Raw genomic sequence first — 24296 nt, 5'->3', positions numbered from 1 at the left:
CGCAGAGAGACGCCTATACTCCGTCACATGCGCAGAGAGACGCCTATACTCCGTCACATGCACAGAGACGCCTATACTCCGTCACATCCGCAGAGAGACGCCTATACTCCGTCACATGAGAGAGACGCCTATACTCCGTCGCATGCGCAGAGAGACGCCTATACTCCGTCGCATGCGCAGAGAGACGCCTATACTCCGTCGCATGCGCAGAGAGACGCCTATACTCCGTCGCATGCGCAGAGAGACGCCTATACTCCGTCGCATGCGCAGAGAGACGCCTATACTCCGTCGCATGCGCAGAGAGACGCCTATACTCCGTCGCATGCGCAGAGAGACGCCTATACTCCGTCGCATGCGCAGAGAGACGCCTATACTCCGTCGCATGCGCAGAGAGACGCCTATACTCCGTCGCATGCGCAGAGAGACGCCTATACTCCGTCGCATGCGCAGAGAGACGCCTATACTCCGTCGCATGCGCAGAGAGACGCCTATACTCCGTCGCATGCGCAGAGAGACGCCTATACTCCGTCGCATGCGCAGAGAGAAGCCTATACTCTTGGGTAGGGATTTAGGGTACCAATTTGCTCAATAAACTACTGTAAATCTTTTGTATACCTTACATCTAACAGTGTGAAGTATTCACACACTAAACTCTCTGAACCTCCTGCCATTAGCAATACATGCTCTCATTGGTCACACAACCTCTACGTTCGTACAGAATGACACACACAGGCACACACATCCGTCTGTATGTATTTACCAATCATTGTTATTTTGATTTGTTTAACTAGGCAAGTTGGTTAAGAACAAATTCTTATTTTACAATGATGGCCTACCCTAACCAGGACGACGCTTGTCCAATTGTGCGCCACCCTATGGGAATGCCCTGTTATATGTCTACGAATGAGCCACTGCACTCCTTTAAAGTATCCTGTTCAGTTTAACAGTCATACCAACTATTAACGATGCAGTTTCTGGCGTAATGAATAATATGGATAGGCTTTATGGTCCAGGTGTTTAGTGAGTGTATTGGCTTTCTCCTGCAGTTGAATGAATGGCTGCTTGTGTCCTGATTTTCTCTTTCTCTCTTGCCAGTTTGACCAGCAAACCAGCCTTGGCCTCTTATCCAGAGATCACTATAGCTGTACTGGGTCCTATGCAGAGGTAGGCATGTACCCGCTAAGCACATAATACACACATTATTTCTCTGTCTGGAGCTGTGGAGGAAATTAGTTCTCTGGACGGGTATGTCTGGGTTTCCTGTTGTTCTTATCACTGGTCCATCCACCAAGAACACAACGACCCACATCAGCATAGACTCCAAGCCCTCAGCATCAGTTTAGGATAAGATCAACATCCTCTCCAGGTAATTATGCTGACACTGGGTCCAAACCTCCAGTATGGGTTAATGAACTTCAGGACTTGTTATGAGGAAGTCAAAAGCCGTGAGGTTTGAACCTGAATATATTACTGTAGTTTAATGATTAAACTAATCATCAACATAGACATGCTCTAGTGGTTTCTGAACCTCCTGTGCTAGTGTGTTTACACAGACCTCCAGATAAACCTGTTTGCCTGAGGAGGTCTCTGTTATGGAGAAACAATCAACCCCAGTATTATCCCTCTAAACACTGGTCACATTTTTGGCCCACGGATCATGCATGTTTCAACGTTTCGTACTGTTACTCATGTCAATATGACTAGCTGGAGTGTGAGTGGATGTGTGTATGTTAGTTTGGGGGTATATTGTGTATGCGTTTGTGCACACGTGTGTGTGTGATGAGACATATTTGGTCGCAGCCCAACCCAAACCACATGTGTTTTGAGGTAGACATTCTCTCGAATGGTTTCATTTTACTAAGTACCATCGCTGATTGATATTCTGTACTTGCCAAGCTTGGCCTGGAGGGGATAGGTGTTTGGTGCTTTGATGTTCATTTTGAATGCGATCGAGTCTCCTCCTATGGAGTTGTTTTCCTGTCTCTTATTACCAAAAGGAAGATCATTGAGCCTCATTTATATTTACAGTGATGTGAATACAGTGTCTCTCATTATATTTACAGTGATGTGAATACAGTGTCTCTCATTCTTCCTTAGCTACACAACTACTTATGACTGCTTTTTTCTTTTCTGTTGATACTACAATACGTGTTTTTAAGGTGTATTTCTGTGTGTGTCCTCCCAGCCATGTAGAGCATACAAACAGTTCATGATAGACGTGGCCAAGCTGATGCGCACCGACCGCAGTCTGGTGGTCAACGAGACCCAGATCGGAGAGGAGGTCACCAGGGTCATTGAGCTGGAGAAGGACATCGCCAATGTAAGTTCAACAGCGCTGCTCTAGGAACACCTGCTTTACTTATGATCTGCTGTTGTTCTGTAACAAATGACTGTGAAGATGAGGGAGAGGTAATAGTGATTCTCTAGATCAGGGGGTGGGCAACTCCAGTCCTCGAGGGCCTGATTGGTGTCACACTTTTTCTATCCCTAACAGCTGATTTATTTTATTATACATACATACATACATACATACATACATACATACATACATACATACATACATACATACATACATACATACATACATACATACATACATACTGCTCAAAAAAATTAAGGGAACACTTAAACAACACATCCTAGATCTGAATGAAATAAATAAACTTCTTAAATACTTTTTTCTTTACATAGTTGAATGTGCTGACGACAAAATTACACAAAAATAATCAATGGAAATCCAATTTATCAACCCATGGAGGTCTGGATTTGGAGTCACACTCAAAATTAAAGTGGAAAACCACACTACAGGCTGATCCAACTTTGATGTAATGTCCTTAAAACAAGTCAAAATGAGGCTCAGTAGTGTGTGTGGCCTCCACGTGCCTGTATGGCCTCCCTACAACGCCTGGGTATGCTCCTGATGAGGTGGCAGATGGTCTCCTGAGGGATCTCCTCCCAGTCCTGGACTAAAGCATCCGCCAACTCCTGGACAGTCTGTGGTGCAACGTGGCGTTGGTGGATGGAGCGAGACATGATGTCCCAGATGTGCTCAATTGGATTCAGGTCTGGGGAACGGGCGGGCCAGTCCATAGCCTCAATGCCTTCCTCTTGCAGGAACTGCTGACACACTCCAGCCACATGAGGTCTTGCATTGTCTTGCATTAGGAGGAACCCAGGGCCAACTGCACCAGCATATGGTCTCACAAGGGGTCTGAGGATCTCAATTCGGTACCTAATGGCAGTCAGGCTACCTCTGGCGAGCACATGGAGGGCTATGCGGCCCCCCAAAGAAATGCCACCCCACACCATGACTGACCCACCGCCAAACCGGTCATGCTGGAGGATGTTGCAGGCAGCAGAACGTTCTCCACGGCGTCTCCAGTCTCTGTCACGTCTGTCACATGTGCTCAGTGTGAACCTGCTTTCATCTGTGAAGAGCACAGGGTGCCAGTGGCAAATTTGCCAATCTTGGTGTTCTCTGGCAAATGCCAAACGTCCCGCACGGTGTTGGGCTGTAAGCACAACCCCCACCTGTGGACGTCGGGCAAAATAGATGGCATCATGAGGCAGGAAAATTATGTGGATATATGGAAGCAACATCTCAAGACATCAGTCAGGAAGTTAAAGCTTGGTCGCAAATGGGTCTTCCAAATGGACAATGACCCCAAGCATACTTCCAAAGTTGAGGCAAAATGGCTTAAGGACAACAAAGTCAAGGTATTGGAGTGGCCATCACAAAGCCCTGACATCAATCTTATAGAACATTTGTGGACAGAACTAAAAAAGGGTGTGCGAGCAAGGAGGCCTACAAACCTGACTTGCTTACACCAGCTCTGTCAGGAGGAATGGGCCAAAATTCACCCAACTTATTGTGGGAAGCTTGTGGAAGACTACCCAAAACGTTTGACCCAAGTAAAACGATTTAAAGGCAATGCTACCAAATACTAATTGAGTGTATGTAAACTTCTGACCCACTGGGAATGTGATGAAAGAAATAAAAGCTGATATAAATCATTCTCTCTACTATTGTTCTGACATCTCACATTCTTAAAGTAAAGTGGTGATCCTAACTGATCTAAGACGGGGCATTTTTACTAGGATTAAATGTCAGGAATTGTGAAACATTTAAACTCAGTTTATTTGGATAAGGTGTATGTAAACTTCTGACTTCAACTGTACGTACGTACATACATACATACATACATACATACATACATACATACATACATACATACATACATACATACATACATACATACATACATACATACATACATACATATCTTTTTAAAATAGATTTTCCTAACCCTCCCACCCCTAAACAACACTGAGGCGGCTTCTTCCAGCTTTTACATACTATATACATTTTATGGTCTATTTTACAATAGTTTTATTTTGTTTGTTTTTACTCCTGTCCTTCCTCAACCCCTCCCATCTATTTCTGATGTCCATCCGGGTTTTTCTATTTGCCATATCTTTCAAACTGTGCTCTTTCACAAAAGTTCTTAACCCATGTATGTTTTACGGCTCTGGTTCTTAACAGTTGGTGTGGTGCCCATGCGCTCTTTCTAAACAGATTTGTAACAGATCAACAGGTCCCAATGCTCAGTGCTACACTTCTGCCTTTTACAATAGAACCAGAATGTTCTGGTACTGACATTTACAGTGTAGTGACTCCTTGGCCTCCAAAAATGCTGTTTGTTGCTGTTGGAGGTGTGTCTGGACCTACACTGCTGTGTGTGTGTGTGTGTTATTGACAGAGGCATTTATGATGTGTCCAACAGTGCCTGTTTTTGATAAACATACAGTTAATGGTGTTGGGTACTGAATAACCCCCTACAGGCCACTGACACTCCAGAGGACCGTAACAACCCAGTTCTCCTCTACAACAACATGGAGCTGGGTGTTCTCAATGCTAACTTCAGCCTGGAGGTCGACACACAAGTAAGAGACTGTGTGTGGGTGTGCGCGTGCTATGCGTGAGTTTTCTGCTCTGTTAACTATGTCTGATGATAAACCCCTCCTCTCAGGTGTTTGACTGGAGTTACTTCACCAGGAAGATCATGGGGACGGTCGGCATCACTGTGCCTGAGACAGAGAATGTCATCAACTACGCACCTAACTACTACAGACGACTCAAACCTGTCCTGGCCAAGTACACTAAGAGGTGAGCACATTGACTCAACCTTGTCCTAGCCAAATACACTGAGATGAGAACATTGCAAAAGAAACAGAATTATAAAGTCATGATAAGCATCAGTTAATCAAACATTCTAATCTAGTGCATTGTAGATAGTTGCTGGTGTAGTACCTTCATGTTGTTGTTTCCAGAGACCTGCAGAATTACATGGTCTGGCGTTTTGTCATGAACATGGTGGTGGGTCTGAGCAGGCAGTACAGGGACACCAGGAAAGCCTTCCGCAAGGTACAGACACGCCATCTCCTCCTTTTCCTCTACCTCCCTCCCTCCTTTCTCTCTACTCCATCTTCTCTTCCTACATCTCACTATCTCTCTGGTGTGTGTGATGTCATCAGCGTGAGGCATGCTGCGTTTTCCCCTGCAGGCGCTGTACGGTACCACGTCGGAGGCGGCGGTGTGGCGGCAGTGTGCCATCTACGTCAACAACAATATGGACAACGCTGTAGGAAGACTGTACGTAGAGGAGGCCTTCTCTGGGGAGAGCAAAGAACTGGTGAGGTTAACGAGGGGGTGGAGGGGAGAGTGTGTCATACCGCGGAGTGTGTTTGTGTGTACCCCGGTCTTGTATGTTTACTTACAATACAGCGTGTGTGTGTGTATGTGTGTGTCAGCTGAGCAGTGGATATTACTCATCTGTTATTGTGCTGAGCTTCTCACACTCTGCCCGCTGTAACACCCGCTGGAACACCTGGAGCCACTGGAACACCTGGAGCCACTGTCCACTAACACCTGGAGCCACTGTCCACTAACACCTGGAGCCACTGGAACACCTGGAGCCACTGTCCACTGTAACACCTGGAGCCACTGGAACACCTGGAGCCACTGTCCACTGTAACACCTGGAGCCACTGTAACACCTGGAGCCACTGTCCTCTAACACCTGGAGCCACTGTCCTCTAACACCTGGAGCCACTGTCCTCTAACACCTGGAGCCACTGTCCTCTAACACCTGGAGCCACTGTCCTCTAACACCTGGAGCCACTGTCCTCTAACACCTGGAGCCACTGTCCTCTAACACCTGGAGCCACTGTCCTCTAACACCTGGAGCCACTGTCCTCTAACACCTGGAGCCACTGTCCTCTAACACCTGGAGCCACTGTCCTCTAACACCTGGAGCCACTGTCCTCTAACACCTGGAGCCACTGTCCTCTAACACCTGGAGCCACTGTCCTCTAAAACACCTGGAGCCACTGTCTACTGTAACACCTGGAGCCACTGTAACAGCTGGAGCCACTGTCCACTGGAACACCTGGAGCCACTGGAACACCTGGAGCCACTGGAACACCTGGAGCCACTGGAACACCTAACACCTGGAGCCACTGGAACACCTGGAGCCACTGTCCACTGTAATAGGCTGACCACACCGCTCGCGTCGTGTGCGCGAGCATTGCAAAATACATTTTGAAATCTATGTTGTTCAGTTATTGCACCCACACTGCTCGCACGCGCCAACGAGCATCTGCGTTGCCAAGGGCTAAAATAGAACTCCTTTCTATTTCTGATGCAGATCGCGCTGCAAGTCCTGCCTCTCCCATCTCCTCATTGGTTTATAGAAGCAGGTACCCACGTGCCATCTCCTCATTGGTTATACCCACGTGGGTGATTGATAGACGAACTGTGTTGCCGTTCGGTGTAGTAATACTATGAAAGTTTAGATGCCAATCACCATTTAAGTTCAAAGATGAAAAAGCCTGGAAGGAGGAGAGATGACTAGAAACGATTCAGTTGGCCATTTTATGTGTGGATTAATTGGCGGAGTAGAGGAGCTTGTGCATTTCAGGTAAAATAACAAGTCAATGTTTTTATCCCAAGACAAATTAGCTAGCAACAGCAAGCTAGCTAAATAGGACAAATTAGCTAGCAACAGCAAGCTATCTAAATAGGTGCAAGCTAACTAGCTAAATTGCCATAAATGTTTATTGCTTTTTGACCTGTCCCCAAATTAATAGAATTGGTTCAGTTTGTTTTGATATTTTAACCTGCGTGTCATGATCGCGTTTGGTGTAGGGGGACAAAATAAATGTATGCACGATGGTGCACGCGCACAGCCGGTTTGGGTTCCGTGTAACACCTGGAGCCACTGTCCACTGGAACACCTGGAGCCACTGTCCACTGGAACACCTGGAGCCACTGTCCACTGGAACACCTGGAGCCACTGGAACACCTGGAGCCACTGTCCACTGGAACACCTGGAGCCACTGTCCACTGGAACACCTGGAGCCACTGTCCACTGGAACACCTGGAGCCACTGTCCACTGGAGCCACTGTCCACTGGAACACCTGGAGCCACTGTCCACTGGAGCCACTGTCCACTGGAGCCACTGTCCACTGGAACACCTGGAGCCACTGTCCACTGGAACACCTGGAGCCACTGTCCACTGGAACACCTGGAGCCACTGTCCACTGGAACACCTGGAGCCACTGGAACACCTGGAGCCACTGTCCACTGGAACACCTGGAGCCACTGGAACACCTGGAGCCACTGGAACACCTGGAGCCACTGGAACACCTGGAGCCACTGTCCACTGGAACACCTGGAGCCACTGGAACACCTGGAGCCACTGGAACACCTGGAGCCACTGGAACACCTGGAGCCACTGGAACACCTGGAGCCACTGTCCAATGGAACACCTGGTGCCACTGTCCACTGGAACACCTGGTGCCACTGTCCACTGGAACACCTGGTGCCACTGGAACACTTGGAGCCACTGTCCAATGGAACACCTGGAGCCACTGTCCAATGGAACACCTGGAGCCACTGTCCAATGGAACACCTGGAGCCACTGTCCACTGGAACACCTGGAGCCACTGGAACACCTGGAGCCACTGGAACACCTGGAGCCACTGGAACACCTGGAGCCACTGTCCACTGGAACACCACTGGAACACCTGGAGCCACTGTCCACATGTGACATGTCACAGGAGTGTGTGTGTTTAAATACCGTGTGTGTGTGTGTGTGTGTGTGTGTGTGTGTGTGTGTGTGTGTGTGTGTGTGTGTGTGTGTGTGTGTGTGTAGAGGTTTTGCATGGCTGCCTTTTTTAGATGTGTCACAATGCATATTTCCCCTCTTGTGTGTCTTAACTGTCCTGTATGTCCGAATGATTCGCAGCATGCACTGTGTGTGTGTGTGTGTTGCATAAGCCTGTTCAGATGACCTGTTGGCTGACACAATAGGGTCTCATACCATTGAGTTTACTCTTAGACAAATCATAATCCAAACACACATATTAGCAATCAAACGTTCAGTCAGCCCCCTCATACATACCCAGCTATTTTAAAGTCACGATGACAACCATAACATTTCAATGCTCACTCTAAAGCATTTCTTTCCTTAACATTCTGAAAGGAGACATCTATCACTTTCTGTTTCAGAGGAACCTGGTCTGAGATCCACTAGTGAAATTATCAGTACATGCTGATCTGTCTAAAGTGTGTGTGTGTGTGTGTGTGTGTGTGTGTGTGTGTGTGTGTGTGTGTGTGTGTGTTAGATGGAAGAGATGATCTCTGTGATCCGGGAGGTGTTCATCAGTAACTTAGACCACCTAAGATGGATGGATGTAGACACCAAGAAGGCTGCTGAGGAGAAGGTGAGACTCACCTGCCATTGATTTCCATCTGTTGACCTCGGGCTGATCTTTTTACCTGTCTCTGTTTTACCTGTCTGTCTCTCTTCTACCTGTCTCTTCTGTCTCGTCTCTGTCTCTTCTGTCTTGTTTTACTTGTCTCTTCTGTCTCGTCTCTGTCTCTTCTGTCTTGTTTTACTTGTCTCTCTTCTGCCTGTCTCTCTCTTCTACCTGTCTGTCTCTGTTTTACCGGTCTCTCTTCTACCTACCTGTCTGTCTGTTTTTACTGGTCTCTCTTCTTCCTGTATGTCTCTGTTTTTACCGGTCTCTCTCTTCTTTTGGTCTGTCTCTTCTACTCTGTCATTATCACCCTCAATCTCTCCAATCCTCTATAGGCACAAGCTATCCGGGAGCGGATTGGCTACTCCAACAACATAAAGAATGACACCTACCTGAACAACGAGTATAAAAATGTGAGTGTTGAAAGATCATAATGCATTTCACCAGTGGATGTGATACAGTGGACACAGGGTTCAAACTATCATATTTGCCATTAACACCAATGCAATGTGTTTGTGTGTTGGTGTTAGTTGAGCTACAGTGCAGAGGAGTACTTTGAGAACATCCTTCAGAACCTGGAGTACGTACAGAAGAAACGTCTAAGGAAGCTACGGGTCAAAGTCAACAAAGAAGAGTAAGAGCCTCCCTTTCCAAAACCCATTGTCAGCGCTGGCTAAAATAGCAGCCACAGCGCTAAGATTAGAGTAGTTATTAACTTCTGTTTGATAATTCATGGAAGAGTTCATAGTTAATGTGAAACGTCTTCCCGTCTCATCACCAGATGGGTAACGGGAGCAGCCATTGTCAACGCTTTCTACTCTTCAAGCAAAAACCAAATAGGTAACAGAGTCCTCTCAACTGTCATCTCCCGTCCTCTCAACTGTCATCTCCCGTCCTCTCAACTGTCATCTCCCGTCCTCTCAACTGTCATCTCCCGTCCTCTCAACTGTCATCTCCCGTCCTCTCAACTGTCATCTCCCGTCCTCTCAACTGTCATCTCCCGTCCTCTCAACTGTCATCTCCTCCCGTCCCCTCTACTGTCATCTCCTCACGTCCCCTCTACTGTCATCTCCTCACGTCCCCTCTACTGTCTCCTCCTATGCTCTCAGTGTTTCCAGCAGGCATCCTACAGCCTCCGTTCTTCGGTAAAGGCCAGACCAAGTCTCTGAATTTTGGCGGTATCGGCATGGTGATCGGACATGAGATCACTCACGGGTTCGATGACAACGGTAAGAGACTGTGCACATAGAATTAGCTTCATTAGACAGTCCAATTTGAAAGTGTAGTTTTATGACATGTGGACTAGCTGGTCAGCTGTCCTTAACAGAGTTTGTTTGTCCGGTTGCAAGGTCGTAACTATGATAAAGATGGTGACCTGAAGGACTGGTGGACGCCAAGCTCCACCCAGAACTTTGTGAATCTGTCCAAGTGCATGGTGGACCAGTATGGAAGCTTCTCCTGGGACCTGGCCAACGGACTGAATGTATGTTTTCCTCTCCTTTTTCTCTGCATCTGTTTTCTCTTTTCTCCTCTCTTTCCCAGGGAATGTGCACTGGGATCACATCAAATCAAATTGTATTCGTCACATGCGCCGAATACAACCGGTGTAGACCTTACTGTGAAATGCTTACTTACAAGCCCTTAACCAACAATGCAGTTCATGAAATAGAGTTAAGAACATTTTTACTAAATAAACTCAAGTTACAAAGTAACACAATACAATAACGAGGCTATATACAGAGGGTACCGGTAACGAGTCAATGTGCGGGGGTACAGGTTAGTCTAGGTAATTTGTACATGTAGGTAGGGGAATAGTGACTATGCATAAATAATAAACAGCGAGTAGCAGCAGTGTAAAAACAAAAGGGGGGGGGGGGGTTGTCAATGTACATAGTCTGGGTGGTCATTTGATTACCTGTTCAGGAGTCTTACGGCCTGGGGGTAGAAGCTGTTAACCTGTCAAGGTATAGGTGGCAGTATTTTCGATTTCGGATGAAAAGCGTGCCCAGAGTAAACTGCCTAATACTCGGGCTCAGAGTCAAATATTTGCATATTATTAGTAGATTTGGATAGAAAACACTCTGAAGTTTCTAAAACTGTTTGAATGATGTCTGTGAGTATAACAGAACTCATATGGCAGGCAAAAACCTGAGAAAAATCCAACCAGGAAGTGGGAGATCTGAGAATTGTTGTTATTCTTTTGAATCCCTATCGAAACTACAGTGTCTGTGGGGTCACGTTGCATTTCCTAAGGCTTCCATTGGCTGTCAACAGCCTTCAGAAAGTTTTTTCATCCTTCTACTGTTACTGGGCAGAAAATAGTAGCTCAGTCAATGAGTGGACTGCCTGGGACCAGTGAGTTGTTTACTGCGCGGGCACGTTTGGCGCGCCCCTCCTTTTTCTCCTGGAATGAATAAGCTATTGTCCGGTTGGAATATTATCGCATTTTTACGTAAAAAATACCCTAAAGATTGATTGTAAACAACGGTTGACATGTTTCTACGAACGGTAATGGAACTATTTGACTTTTCGTCTCTCGTACTGTGCTCACGCGTTATGCCTTTGGATAGTGATCTGATCACACAAACAAAACGGAGGTATTTGGACATAAATATGGAGTATTTCGAACAAAAAGAACATTTCTTGTGGAAGTAGGAGTCCTCGGAGTGCATTCTGACGAAGATCAGCAAAGGTAAGAGAATATTTATAATACTAATTCAGAGTTTTGTTGATTCCAGAACTTGGCAGGTAGCTGTATAGCTTGCTTCGATGGCTGAGCTATGTACTCAGAATATTGAACAATGTGCTTTCTCCGTAAAGTTATTTTGAAATCTGACAAAGCGGTTGCGTCAAGGTGTAGTGTATCTATAATTCTTTCAATAACTGTTGTAAATTTTATCAACGTTTATGATGAGTATTTTTGTAAATTGATGTGCATGTTCACCAGGAGTTTTGGGGGGAAAAATGTTCTGAACATTACGCGCCAATGTAAAATGCTGTTTTTATATATAAATATGAACTTTATCGAGCAAACATACATGTATTGTATAACATGAAGTCCTATGAGTGCCATCTGATGAAGATCATCAAAGGTTAGTGAATATTTTAGCTGTACTTTTGGTTTTTGTGATGCATGTCCTTGCTTGGAAAATGGCTGTGGATTTTCTTGTGAAGTTTATGTCCTAACATAATCTAATTTTATGCTTTCGCCGTAAAGCCTTTTTGAAATCGGACAATGTGGTTAGGCCTCTCGTTAATCTATCTTTAAAATGGTGTAAAATAGTTGATTGTTTGAGAAAATGAAATTATGAGATTTTTGCTGTTTTGTATTTCACGCCATGCTATTTCACTGGCTGTTGAATAGTGTGGGACGGTCACATCCCACCTAGCCCAGAGAAGTTAAGGAGCCTTTTGGTCCTAGACTTGGTGTTCCGGTGCAGCTTGCCATGGTGTAGCAGAGAAAACAGTCTATGACTTGGGTGGCTGGAGTCTTTGACAATTTTTAGGGCCTTCCTCTGACACCGCCTGGTATAGAGGTCCTGGATGGCAGGAAGCTTGACCCTAGTGATGTACTGGGCCGTACGCACTACCCTCTGTAGCGCCTCATGGTCGGATTCCGAACAGTTGCCATACCAGGCGGTGATGCAACCAGTCAGGATGCTCTTGATGGTGTAGCTTTAGAACGTTTTAAGGATCTGAGGACCCATGCCAAATCTTTTCAGTCTCCTGAAGGAGAAAAGGTGTTGTCGTGCCCTCTTCACAACTATCTTGGCGTGTTTGGACCATGATAGTTTGTTGGCCCTCTCCGCTACAGCCCCGTCTATGTGAATTGGGGCCTGTTCAGCCTGCCTTTACCTGTAGTCCACAGTCGGCTACTTTGACTTGCTCATGTTGAGGGAGAGGTTATTGTCCTGGCACCACACTGCTAGGTCTCTGACATCTTCCCTATAGGATGTCTCATTGTTGTCGGTGATCAGGCCTACCACTGTTGTCATCAGCGAACTCAATGATGGTGTTGGAGTCGTGCTTGGCCACGCAGTCGTGGGTGAACAGGGAGTACTAAGCACACGCACACCTGAGGGGTCCCCGCTTTGAAGATCAGCATTGCAGATGTGTTGTTGCCTACCCTTAACACCTGGGGGCGGCCCGTCAGGAAGTCCAGGATCCAGTTGCAGCGGGTGGTGTTTAGTCCCAGGGTCCTTAACTTAGTGATCAGCTTCGTGGGCACTATGGTATTGAGCTGTAGTCAATGAACATCATTCTCACATACTTAGTCCCCTCCTGTTCTCCCTGTTCACCCACGACTGGATCAGCATGTCTTTGGGGTATGAGTTTTGGGAATCTACTTTTGTCCTGCTCCCTTAAAATGGGAGGACTATGTACAAAACGTGCTGTAATTTCTGGATGGATAAAAATATCCTCAAATTAAAGCTGACAGTCTGCACTTATAGTCATTGTATCATTTAAAATGCTGGAGTACAGAGCCAAAACAACAACATGTTTCAGACTATTGATCTGTGTTTTTCTTTTTCTGTAAGCAGCTCAATGGGAATAACACTCTGGGAGAGAACATTGCAGACAACGGCGGGATTCGCCAGTCGTACCAGGTAGGCATGGACACTGCAGAAAGACAAAGATTTTACAGAAGGAAAAAAAACGCACACACAATCTGTGGAAAAAAATCAAGGAGTTTGAATACTTTCTGAAGGCACCGTAGATGGGTACTTCAATAGCCTTTAATACTTTACATTAGATAGACAGGTACTTTATTGGACTTTAATACTTTAAGATAGTTTATTAGATTTTACTTTACGATAGATATGCACTGTCAACAGTTTTTATTCAATGCTATTATAAAACATAAAATGTGCTTCTCCCTACTTCCACTGCAGCTGCAATGAATGAGTAACCAAGTGTATCGATAGCCCTGCGTTTTTGTTATTATTAGCAGCTCGTTGTCTATTTTAATATCAAGGAATATTTCACTTTCGCTGGTCATAGGAACAACATGAATTTGTGCGTGAAGCTGATGCGGTTTGACTTGCGTTTCGCCATCAGGTGTAAGACGGTGCCCCCTCTCTCTGGTCAGTCTCACCGTAGGAAAGGAAGGAGAGAGCAGGGACCATGAGAGGCAGACCCTCTTCTGCTCTCTCCCTCCGCTGAGACTAATGTCGTGTTCAAACAAAGAAAACGAGATCCGACTGGGGAATTGCTTTTTCAATGGTCATCCAACTCGAAAACGTGGGTATCTTTCTAGAGCTCCGACTTTCCGACCAGAAGATCACTGACGTCATGATTTGATCTCGGAAAGCATTATGACCATGCTTTCCAACAGACACCGGGAGACAAATCCACCTTTCAGCAGGACAATAACGGTGTACAGTATACCGGGGTATTTGGAAATACCATCAAATATAAATACCCACAGGATGCGTTTTCAATACCATCAAAACTGTTTTTGAAGCTTTTCAATACATTTTTTTATATTTGTAGCTACTTTTTAAGGAAATACTTGCAGTCAACTTGTGCAATATGTTAGCATATACAGCAGATTGCATTAATTTCACCTGTTCTCACCTGTCCCATTATTTTACGTAATGAATCTTGCAGTAGTTCCCCAGAACATTTGTAAATAGCACAATGGGAGAAAGTGGGAGCTGGTGAGTCCAGCTATGTATTGACAGGGGTTGCATTTATATTTCAATTCGTGTTTGTTTATTTTTTTTGCTTCAAGAATTATCAGGGATGTGCAATTATAGTTTTCCTTCACAGAAAATACATTATTGCAACACATTCGGCAGAAAATAGCTTCATTTTCATCAGATGACAACAGAAGTGCAACGCTATTTGTTTGGCGGCAACACAAGTAAATGAGTTTACAATAAACAGGCGGTCTTTTTTGCAAAAGCTCCTGAGTGGCGCAACAAGTGGCGCTGTGGTCTAAGGCACTGCATCTCAGTGCAAGAGGCATCACTACAGTCCCTGGTTCGATTCCAGGCTGTATCACATCCGGCCGTGATTGGGAGTCCCATAGGGCGGTGCACAATTGGCCCAGTGTCATCCGGGTTTGACCATGGTAGGCCGTCATTGTAAATAAGAATTTGTTCTTGCCTAGTTAAATTAAGATTACATTTTTTTTTTTAATTAAGCAATGCATGGCCATCATATTTCTAATGTTTATTATAGAAAGAATGTAGCCAGCTTCATTTCCTAATGTTTTGCTTAATGGTAATCTTGCATTTTACCAGAGAAAGATAGGCTGGCTACAGCGAGAAAAGTAGCTACACATCAGCCAGAGCGCTGTCTGCTGATAGAATTCCCGTTTGTGAATTGCAACTGAAGAACTAAATGTGTCTGATGCTGAGCAGAAATTACAATAAGTATTTTTGATCTGCGTTTCCAAAACGTAGCAGAATATTTCTTATGCATTCAATTGTTTTCTCCTTTGTGAAAAACACACAATTCTGCATTAATGTGACCCCTAAGTTTAACTTGCTAGTTATCTAGTGGATGAATTAATAAGGTGACGGGACATCATATAGTGTTGGCTTTCTGCTGTGTTTGAGAAGGCAAAGCCCTTTGGATGAGTTATCTGTACAGCTGCCACTGCTATCTTTTGATTTCTCCTGTCTGTTCTTGGCTGGACTGCTCTCCCCCCCCCCTTCTTTGAGCACAGCAGGCAGACCTGTTGACCTAGTGACTCCACACAGACACAGCGTGTACACATGCTGCTCCAAGAGCCAGTACTGTTCTTGCTTCAGAAAAGCAAAACATTTATAAGTGAATGTCTACCATTCATTCACTTATAAATGTCCTAACTCACCAAAAATGACATTCGGTAGCTCCTACCTATACATGTATAACTTTATGAGCTGGATTGCCTGTCTTTGCAATTTCTTTATTTTTGTTTGCACTTGTTAGCATATTTGGCTATTACTTGTGCTGATTTTGTTATCAGAATGTTAATAGACGCCTTGTGGAATACGCCGGCAATACCGTAAATCCCAGGATAAGAGCAAGACAATATGAACATCTTCATAGCACCCAAAACTACCTAAAACACAAGGACAAATATATACTGGAGTTGCTAACCAAGATGACATTAAATGTTCGAGTTAGTTTTGACTTAAATCAGCTTAAATCTGTGGCAAGACTTAAATGCCTGTCTAGCAATGATCAACAACCAACTTGAGAGCTTGAAGAATAATGTGCAAATATTGTACAATCCAGGTGTTCAAAGCTTTGAGATTTACCCAGAAATACTCACAGCTGTACTCTCTGCCAAAGATGATTCTAACATGAATTGACTCGGGTTTGAATCATTATTTAATCAAGATATATTAGTTTTGTTTTTCATGCATTTTTTTTGTTAGAATTGGTCTTCCACTTTGACTTCACAGGGTATTTTGTGTAGATCGTTGACAAAAAATGACTTCAACACAACAAACTTTGGAAAAAGTTGAGGAGTGTGAATACTTTCTGAGTATAAAAGGCTAATAAAGTACCTATGTATCTTTCCTAAAGGCAAAGTGGTGTTGTTGATTTCAGGCCTATTGTACCCAGTAATACTGTATGTGCGGAAGCTCAGAGGATGAGTGTAAAATTTGTCTAACTCTGTTATATACTCAGACGGAAGTGGGGTTGTAATGATTTCAGGCCAGAGAGGGTGGAAGGATTTCAGGCCAGAGAGGGTGGAAGGATTTCAGGCCAGAGAAGGTGGAAGGATTTCAGGCCAGAGAGGGTGGAAGGATTTCAGGCCAGAGAGGGTGGAAGTGGGGTTGTTATAATTCCAGGCCAGAGAGGATGTAAGTGGTGTTGTTATGATTTCAGGCCTACCTGAACTATGTGGAGAAGAATGGGAATGAGCCTCTCCTGCCTGGAATAAACCTCAACCATCAACAACTCTTCTTTCTCAACTTCGCTCAGGTCAGACTGGATGGATGGATAAGTGGATGGATGGATGGTTAAGGGGATGGATGGATGTATAAGGGGAATAATGGATGTCACTATCTATCACACTCCTGTTTCTTCCTCCAGGTGTGGTGTGGAACACATCGACCACAACAAGCTGTCAACTCCATCAAAGTAGATGTACACAGTCCAGGGAAGTTCAGGTACGATCTCTCATGCTATAATTTAATTCCTCTCCTGTATCACTCAATGCCACTTCCTCTTCCACTAACCCCATCTCTCTCCATATTAACTCTTTGTGGCCCTCAGTGTCTCGGGTTTACCTTATTTCATTTGAATGAGTGTGATTTAGACCTGGGACACCAGGTGTGGGGATTGCCTTGACATTCTGACCAGTGATGACCATTTCCTGTTTCCTGTTCAGGGTCCTGGGGTCCCTCCAGAACTTCCCAGAGTTTGCCAAGGCCTTCAACTGTCCCAAGAACAGCTACATGGTGCCTGACAATATCTGCCGAGTCTGGTGATACTGTAGTCTTGACACTAGCCTGCCCGGAGGCTGGTAGGGGGTGAGAGGTGGGCTTGTATCCTCTTCCCCTTCCTAACCTCCTCACCACCTCACCTTTCCCCCTGACTGTTAGAGCACTAGTCTGGAACAGGGGTATGTTCTATGTTCCCTGCAGGGTGGACCAGGACTGCTACACTGACTGTACAGAACAAACAGATTCAATGGACTACAGTGCTGTTCATAGCCAGCTCCCAGACTCTTCACCAGATCAGCCAGGTCACTGCTTTCCACGGGATACAGTCACGTCAATTCAATCTTTTTTTTTGTTGTTGTGTGTTTCAAAATGTACTTTTCAAATCTACTTTTTTCCCCCGCTGCATTTCAATCATGATTAATTATTTTATTTGTATACAAAATGTGAGACTAATTTGAGCATCTTGAACCACAGACAAATATCCACTTATTCTAAACTGTAGCTCTGTTTGTCCAAAATTCGATTTGTTTTACACAGAGGTGGGTCTCAATATAAGCAAATGTATACTGTATATCAATACATTCTAGCTGAATATACATTGACAGTAATCAATAGTCACACTTGGGGGGGATTCTATTTTCTTGTATATTTAAGAAAATCACAATTTTACTGAATATACACTAATGAGTATAATAAGAATTTCACAAATGTTTTTCTGTATATGTTAAATGTTTCTAAATGGATGCCAACTATTTATGTCTACAAGCATTGCACCAAAAATGTAAGTTGTTCCCTTGGAATCAGTTGGGCGATTTAGCTGGTCAGAAATTGACATACATCAAACATATTGCTATTTTTATTTTACAGCAATAATGTGACCTTGATTCAAACTGCTCTGTCCAGCAGAGGAGGCTGGTGGGAGGAGCTATAGAAGGACAGTCTCATTAAAGGCTGGAATGGAATCTATGGAATGGTACCAAACACATGGAAACAACGCGTTTCACTCGGTTTCTTTATTTATTCCATTCCAACCGTTACAATGAGCCCGTTCTCTTAGTTCCTCCCACCAGCCTCCTCTGGTGTTCAGTATGTGTGTGTTGTTGTGTTTTTATCTGGATGTAACCACTACATTTTTCAACAAACTGATGCAGCCCTGCATGATCCATGGTGCTACTGCTGTTTTGTGTGTGTGTGTGTGTGTGTGTGTGTAGGGGGGGCAGAGGAAGTCAGGTTTATAGCTGGACCCCCCCCCCCCACACACACACACACACACACACACTGTTTACGCCAAAGATTTCCAATTTCAAATCCCTAAATGAGCCTGTGCGGTTTCCAGCAATCTGAAATATTTTCCTGACTTAAAAATGTGCCACATAACCTTTTCTTTCTCCCTCTCTTTGTTATTTTTAATTTTTCCACACACAGCAAACAAAACATGTTGTCCTTGTTGATTTTCATCATTAGCACGGTGTCTTTAAGGTACAGATTTACTAACTGTTAGGTTTTTGTCTCTATTCCTTTCTGGGAAAAGCAGATGAAATATTTGCACCTGTTAAGGTGTTTGGTAAATCCTGGTTTGAAACACACTGTATCCTTACATTTTCTTTAAGGGGAAATGAGGTCCAGTCCACAATGTGTCATGGGACTCAAAACATACATTTCTCAAAAATGCCACCCGTTTATGTTGCCATGTCCACTCGCACAGCTTTCTGTGTATATGTTCTCCCTCCTACACATATACACACACACAGCCATCTCACCTGTAGAAGGACAGACGGATATACCTCAGTTGCCTGTATTTACATATTTTGTAATAAAAAAAAAAATCACAATGACAATAATGAGCACTTTTTGGGGGGGGGGGTTTAATAATAAATCCTTAAAGAGAATGTGGTATGTTTATGACTTATTCTGTGTGTGGGTAGAGTACATGCAAGAGATATGGAGATAGAGAAGGTGTGTCATTGTGCCTCCAGGGTCTAACTGAGATGAAAACCAGTGGATGGATGTGTACAGCCAGTTAGCGCAGCCAGGCAACACAGAGTTTGTCAGGAAGGAACAAATAAAAAATCCAGCAGGACTGTCAAGAACTGACCTAAGTCATTCCTCAGCTGAACACATGAACTGTTATACCATCCCATTTTGCCAACAGTCCCAATAAGAGTGATGTGTTGTACCATTGACCTACCGTAAATTCCGGACTATAAGCCGCAACTTTTTTCCCAGCTTTGAACCTCGCGGCTTAAACAATGACGCGGCTAATATATGGATTTTTCCCGCTTTCAATTATTTTTTTTTTCCAAAAAAACACATTCTGTGACGTGCTCAGTTTTTTGGCGGCATGAAGCTTTCATTAGACCAATGAAATTGCCGAACGGGTTAAGGTCAAACAACTTTTTTGTTTACTGTTTAGATTAAATCGAGCGCTCTCAAACTTCCCATCATTCTGTTTACGGTAGTCATTTTGTCACCCTCATCATGGCAAAGACACGGAGAAATGCATATGATGCAGCTTTCAAGTTGAAGGCGATTGATCTGGCTGTTGGAAAAGGAAATAGAGCTGCTGCACGGGAGCTTGGTCTTAATGAGTCGATGATAAGACGTTGGAAACAGCAGCGTGAGGAATTGACTCAGTGCAAAAAGACAACTAAAGCTTACTGCAAATGTTTTATTTTTTGTTACAAGCCGTTTCGTTAAAGCCCATTTATTTTTGTTACAAGCCGTGTTTCGTTAAAGCCTGTGTAAAGTTAATTTGTTTCAATGTACCGGTAGGCACCTGCGGCTTATAGACGTGCGGCTTATTTATATTCAAAATAATAATTTTTAAAAAATTCAGGCTTATATTCAGGTGCGCTTAATAGTCCGGAACTTACGGTAAGTCATTGGTTTTGGCTTGATTGTGACAAGTTGATAATTTAAGTCCTAGGGAGAGTAATGACTCCAGGACGGTGTCCCTCCACAACTCAAGTTGTTCCCCATTGACACTAGGTGAGTGTTTTTAGGGTGTTTTGGCTGTTTTGCATGCATCAACCAATGGTTGCATGCCATGTCATCGACTGACAGATTGCTGTAACTTTGATGTGGTTAGCTGCAGTTACAATACCTATCCAGGCGTTGTAAGATCTGGCATGTGTCAGCAACGCCTGGGCAGAGGAACGCGCCCTCCCTCCCCCGAGCCTGGTTGGTGGAGAGAGTATCTGCGGTATCTTAATGTCCGCCCCGGGGACATGTTAAATATACCCCACACTGTCCTGCACCTGATTAGAAGCACATTTGTTGGCACTCAGGAGACAGCCTGCAGAGAGATATACTGACACATGAGAGGGAGAGAGATAGGCTTACTGAGAGGGAGAGAGACATGAAAAGAGGTAGATAAAGGGAGAAATGCAAAGAGAAAAATATAGTAAGGTAAAGAGAGGGAGGGAGGGACTGAGATCGAGACACATGTAGAGATATGCTGAAGTTCACTGATTGCTGACCTGGGTGTGAAGGAAGGCTGGAGGATCAAATTTCATTCTCTCTCTGCTGGCTGTCAAAACTGTGCCAAAAAAATGCCTTGTTATGCCTGCCCTCTCCATGTCTCTTTCTGTATCTCTCACTCTTTATTTCTGTCTCTCTCTTTTTGTGTGTGTGTATATATATATATATATGTATATGTGTGTGTGTGTGTGTAGCGCTCTCTTTCTTCTCTCTCTCTCTCTCTCTCACTCACTGCTTGGCAGATTGCTGTAGGTTAACACCACCCACTACCCTATGTTAGCAGAAGCAGCAGCAGTGTTTCCACACCATTCCCACTCACACCTTCAGTGCTATTAGTGGCTACGCTACCTAGCGTCACAGCTAGCATTACAACACCTCAGCATGTTCCCGGCAACCTGCCTGCCATTTGGCTTGCTGGGTCGCTGTGACCAAGTCAGAGTAGTTTGGTGGGGGCTGGTAGACACAGTCCCTTTTCATGTTTGCAACACAGAGTGTTGAGAGTTTGACAATTTCGAGTCACCAAGACCTGTACTACTTGACAATCAGGCCCATTCAGTGGTAGTAATCAGTAGTAGTAATCAAGGGACTTTATACTGGACTGAACAGAGGAAGAAGAGGGAGTGAGAGAGGTGTAGATTGTCGGATCTGGACAGATTGTCACTGTGTCTGTTTGACATTTACTGCACTGTAGTCAGCACTAAAGTCAGCACTGTGGTCAGCCATGTAGTCAGCACTAAAGTCAGCACTGTTGTCAGCCATGTAGTCAGCACTATAGTCAGCCCTGTAGTCATCACAGTGGTCAGCCCTGTAGTCAGCACTGTGGTCAGCACTGTGTTCAGCCATGTAGTCAGCCAAGTAGTCATCACAGTGGTCAGCCCTGTAGTCAGCACTGTGGTCAGCACTGTGTTCAGCCATGTAGTCAGCCATATAGTAAGCTATGTAGTCAGCACCGTGGTCAGCCATGTAGTCAGCCTTGTAGTCATCACTTTGGTCAGCACTGTGTTCAGCCCAGTGATCAGCCATGTAGTCAGCCCTCTAGTCATCACAGTGGTCAGCACTGTGGTCAGCCTTGTAGTCATCATTTTGGTCAGCACTGTGTTCAGCCCAGTGATCAGCCATGTGGTCAGCTATGTAGTCAGCCCTGTAGTCAGCACCGTGGTCAGCCATGTAGTCAGCCCAGTGATCAGCCATGTAGTAAGCTATGTAGTCAGCCTTGTCATCACTGTGATCAGCACTGTGTTCAGCCCAGTGATCAGCCATGTAGTCAGCACTGTGGTCAGCTATGTAGTAAGCTATGTAGTCAGCCGTGTGGTCAGCACCGTGGTCAGCCATGTAGTCAGCCCTGTGGTCAGCCCTGTAGTGAACCATGTAGTCAGCAGTATCAGACAGATGATAATAAACCAGCTGGGATGATGGGTGAGAATTAAATAGATGACCTCAACATCCAGTCCAGTGTAATGTCCAGTTTAGGGGATGAGAGGAGGACAGGTGGTCAAGCAGCAGGTTCAACCATGACGGTTGGTAACTTTCCAGTCACTGATACAATGTCCATATCTCCCTGCCTCCTCCTTCCCCCAAATTCTTCCAAAGGGCAGAGTTGGGAGGTGACCTACCTCATGTTTCTATGCCCCCTTGCCACTTGCCCATACCCTCCCTCCTCTCTTCATCATTCCAGCCGATGTGTGTTCCTCACCAGTGGTGGTTGTTTTGGTGTGTTTCCCCTGTAGCCTCTAGATGGCCCTCAGAGTGGGTGCTGTGGTCTGTGTGTTGGTCCTGTAGCCTCTAGATGGCCCTCAGAATGGGTGCTGTGGTCTGTGTGTTGGTCCTGTAGCCTCTAGATGGCCCTCAGAATGGGTGCTGTGGTCTGTGTGTTGGTCCTGTAGCCTCTAGATGGCCCTCAGAGTGGGTGCTGTGGTCTGTATGTTGGTGTTTGCTCATAGAATGTTTGGAATGCCCTGGCAGACGTCATGTGACAGGTCCTGGTGTTTTAGACATCACACTGGGATGTGAGAGGGAACCCACACACACACACACACACACACACACACACACACACACATATACTGGCCCAGGCTCACACTGACATGTATTTACTGCGTGGGAGGTGGTGCACATTTACCGTTGGGTGTGAAGTTCGTGTTAACTTCAGCAGGAATATTTACACTTTAGAGTACAGCCTACAGTGAAGTGTGCACTTATTTTGGAGTACCAATTTGCTTGGAAAGAGACACTTTACTCTACACTTGTTGTGGAGAACCCACTTATGTTGAAGTGAGCATACCTACTTTGAAGTGCACTGAGTATTATGTAAGGCCAAGCATAATCACCCAACGTAACCTTGGTCTAAATTAAGGTCTCACAGCAGGACACTGGGCCTCTCACTCTCATACTCACCTAAATCTAGACTACACATCTCAACTGCAGTCTGTCTTTCAGCCAGGGATGCTGTCTTCACAGGAAGTAGGGGGAAATGTCCTCTCATTTATAGTGGACCGGTAGGGTTCAAATGACTGATGAGAGAAAGGTGTCGTTTGCAGCACAGACAGACAGGCAGTAGGAACAGATGTTAGAAGAGAGAGACACAGTGGAGAGGGCCATGATCTGAACCATTACTGTTAGTAAACACTGATCACACTGACAGACAGACGGGCAGTAGGAATCAGACGAGGAGGGATTGTAACCAGGAGGAGCCATGAGTACGACTGTTATGATGATTTCCAGCATTGATCAAAGTAAGACATGAAATGTGGACAATCTCTCTGGACATTTGTGTCATTCATCATGTAACAATGTCATGTTTCTTACTGTAGACACAGATCGTTGACAATGTATGTGACTGAAAACGGACATCTGTGGCCAATATGGCTGGGTGCTGTGTCGTTGATGCTATGGTAACCATGACAACATACCGTAGAATACTGCAGGTCACAGACACTCCACATGGTGACATATCCCCCAGGAATTATTACAAACCTCATGTTAAATGACTGACATGGATTCAATCCAAGACACATTGTGGAGCAGTGTACTAGACAGCCTTTTAAAGACATTTTCTCTGATATTTGCAGAGATCGCATCCACGGTAAACACTACTGTCAGCTAAAGTATAAATTCATTTAAAAGCCTGATATAGTGGCCTGCTCTATAACGAGCCTTTGATTGAATCCTGGCCTGTTGCCTAACAGAACAAAAAGCTTTCCTCTTGGTCTAACTAGGCAAAACAGTGACGCCATGTGGCTAGTTAGAATACTGCATGCAGAGTTTAAATGAACAGTAAGTGAGAGAATTGAGTTTTAAAACTAGTGCAACTAGTAATCCTATCCAAGATCAGCAATGAACTTGTTAAAGCTTTTTTCTTGTTATCACTCATTTTTGCCTCTGCAGACTGTGTTTGCAGAATATCACTGTAAGCAACACTGCACCAAATACCCTACGTTTCATACTCCCACTTACTCTAACACATCTGAAGACTGTCGCCACTCCCTAAATTCCCCCGAGGGTCTAAAATCTATGATGATTCAAACGCAGTGTTATCTCACGACTGTTTGAGAAGTGAGTTGGTAATACCTATTAATGGGGGGGACTAAAGATCCAGCCAACATT

At 44.8% G+C, this 24296-nt stretch overlaps 1 protein-coding gene across 2 annotated transcripts in view; it reads left to right on the top strand.

Moving 5' to 3' along the window:
• Positions 1-19054, top strand: part of LOC115163780 (neprilysin) — a 43625-nt gene extending 24571 nt beyond the window's left edge. For both annotated transcript variants that reach the window (XM_029715944.1, XM_029715945.1), the window contains exons 8-23: positions 1096-1164; positions 2186-2320; positions 4843-4944; positions 5031-5167; positions 5332-5425; positions 5565-5693; positions 8689-8787; positions 9159-9236; positions 9354-9457; positions 9605-9663; positions 9933-10052; positions 10173-10306; positions 13365-13430; positions 16654-16749; positions 16861-16937; positions 17159-19054. In XM_029715944.1, the coding sequence (XP_029571804.1) occupies positions 1096-1164; positions 2186-2320; positions 4843-4944; positions 5031-5167; positions 5332-5425; positions 5565-5693; positions 8689-8787; positions 9159-9236; positions 9354-9457; positions 9605-9663; positions 9933-10052; positions 10173-10306; positions 13365-13430; positions 16654-16749; positions 16861-16937; positions 17159-17258 (1599 nt within the window). In that variant the 3' untranslated portion in view covers positions 17259-19054. The remainder of the gene's footprint in view (positions 1-1095; positions 1165-2185; positions 2321-4842; positions 4945-5030; positions 5168-5331; positions 5426-5564; positions 5694-8688; positions 8788-9158; positions 9237-9353; positions 9458-9604; positions 9664-9932; positions 10053-10172; positions 10307-13364; positions 13431-16653; positions 16750-16860; positions 16938-17158) is intronic.
• The last annotated feature ends 5242 nt before the right edge of the window (positions 19055-24296 follow it).

Source organism: Salmo trutta, chromosome 26, assembly GCF_901001165.1.
Source record: "Salmo trutta chromosome 26, fSalTru1.1, whole genome shotgun sequence".
NCBI lineage: Eukaryota > Metazoa > Chordata > Actinopteri > Salmoniformes > Salmonidae > Salmo > Salmo trutta.
This window is presented reverse-complemented; position numbering and strand designations above follow the sequence as displayed.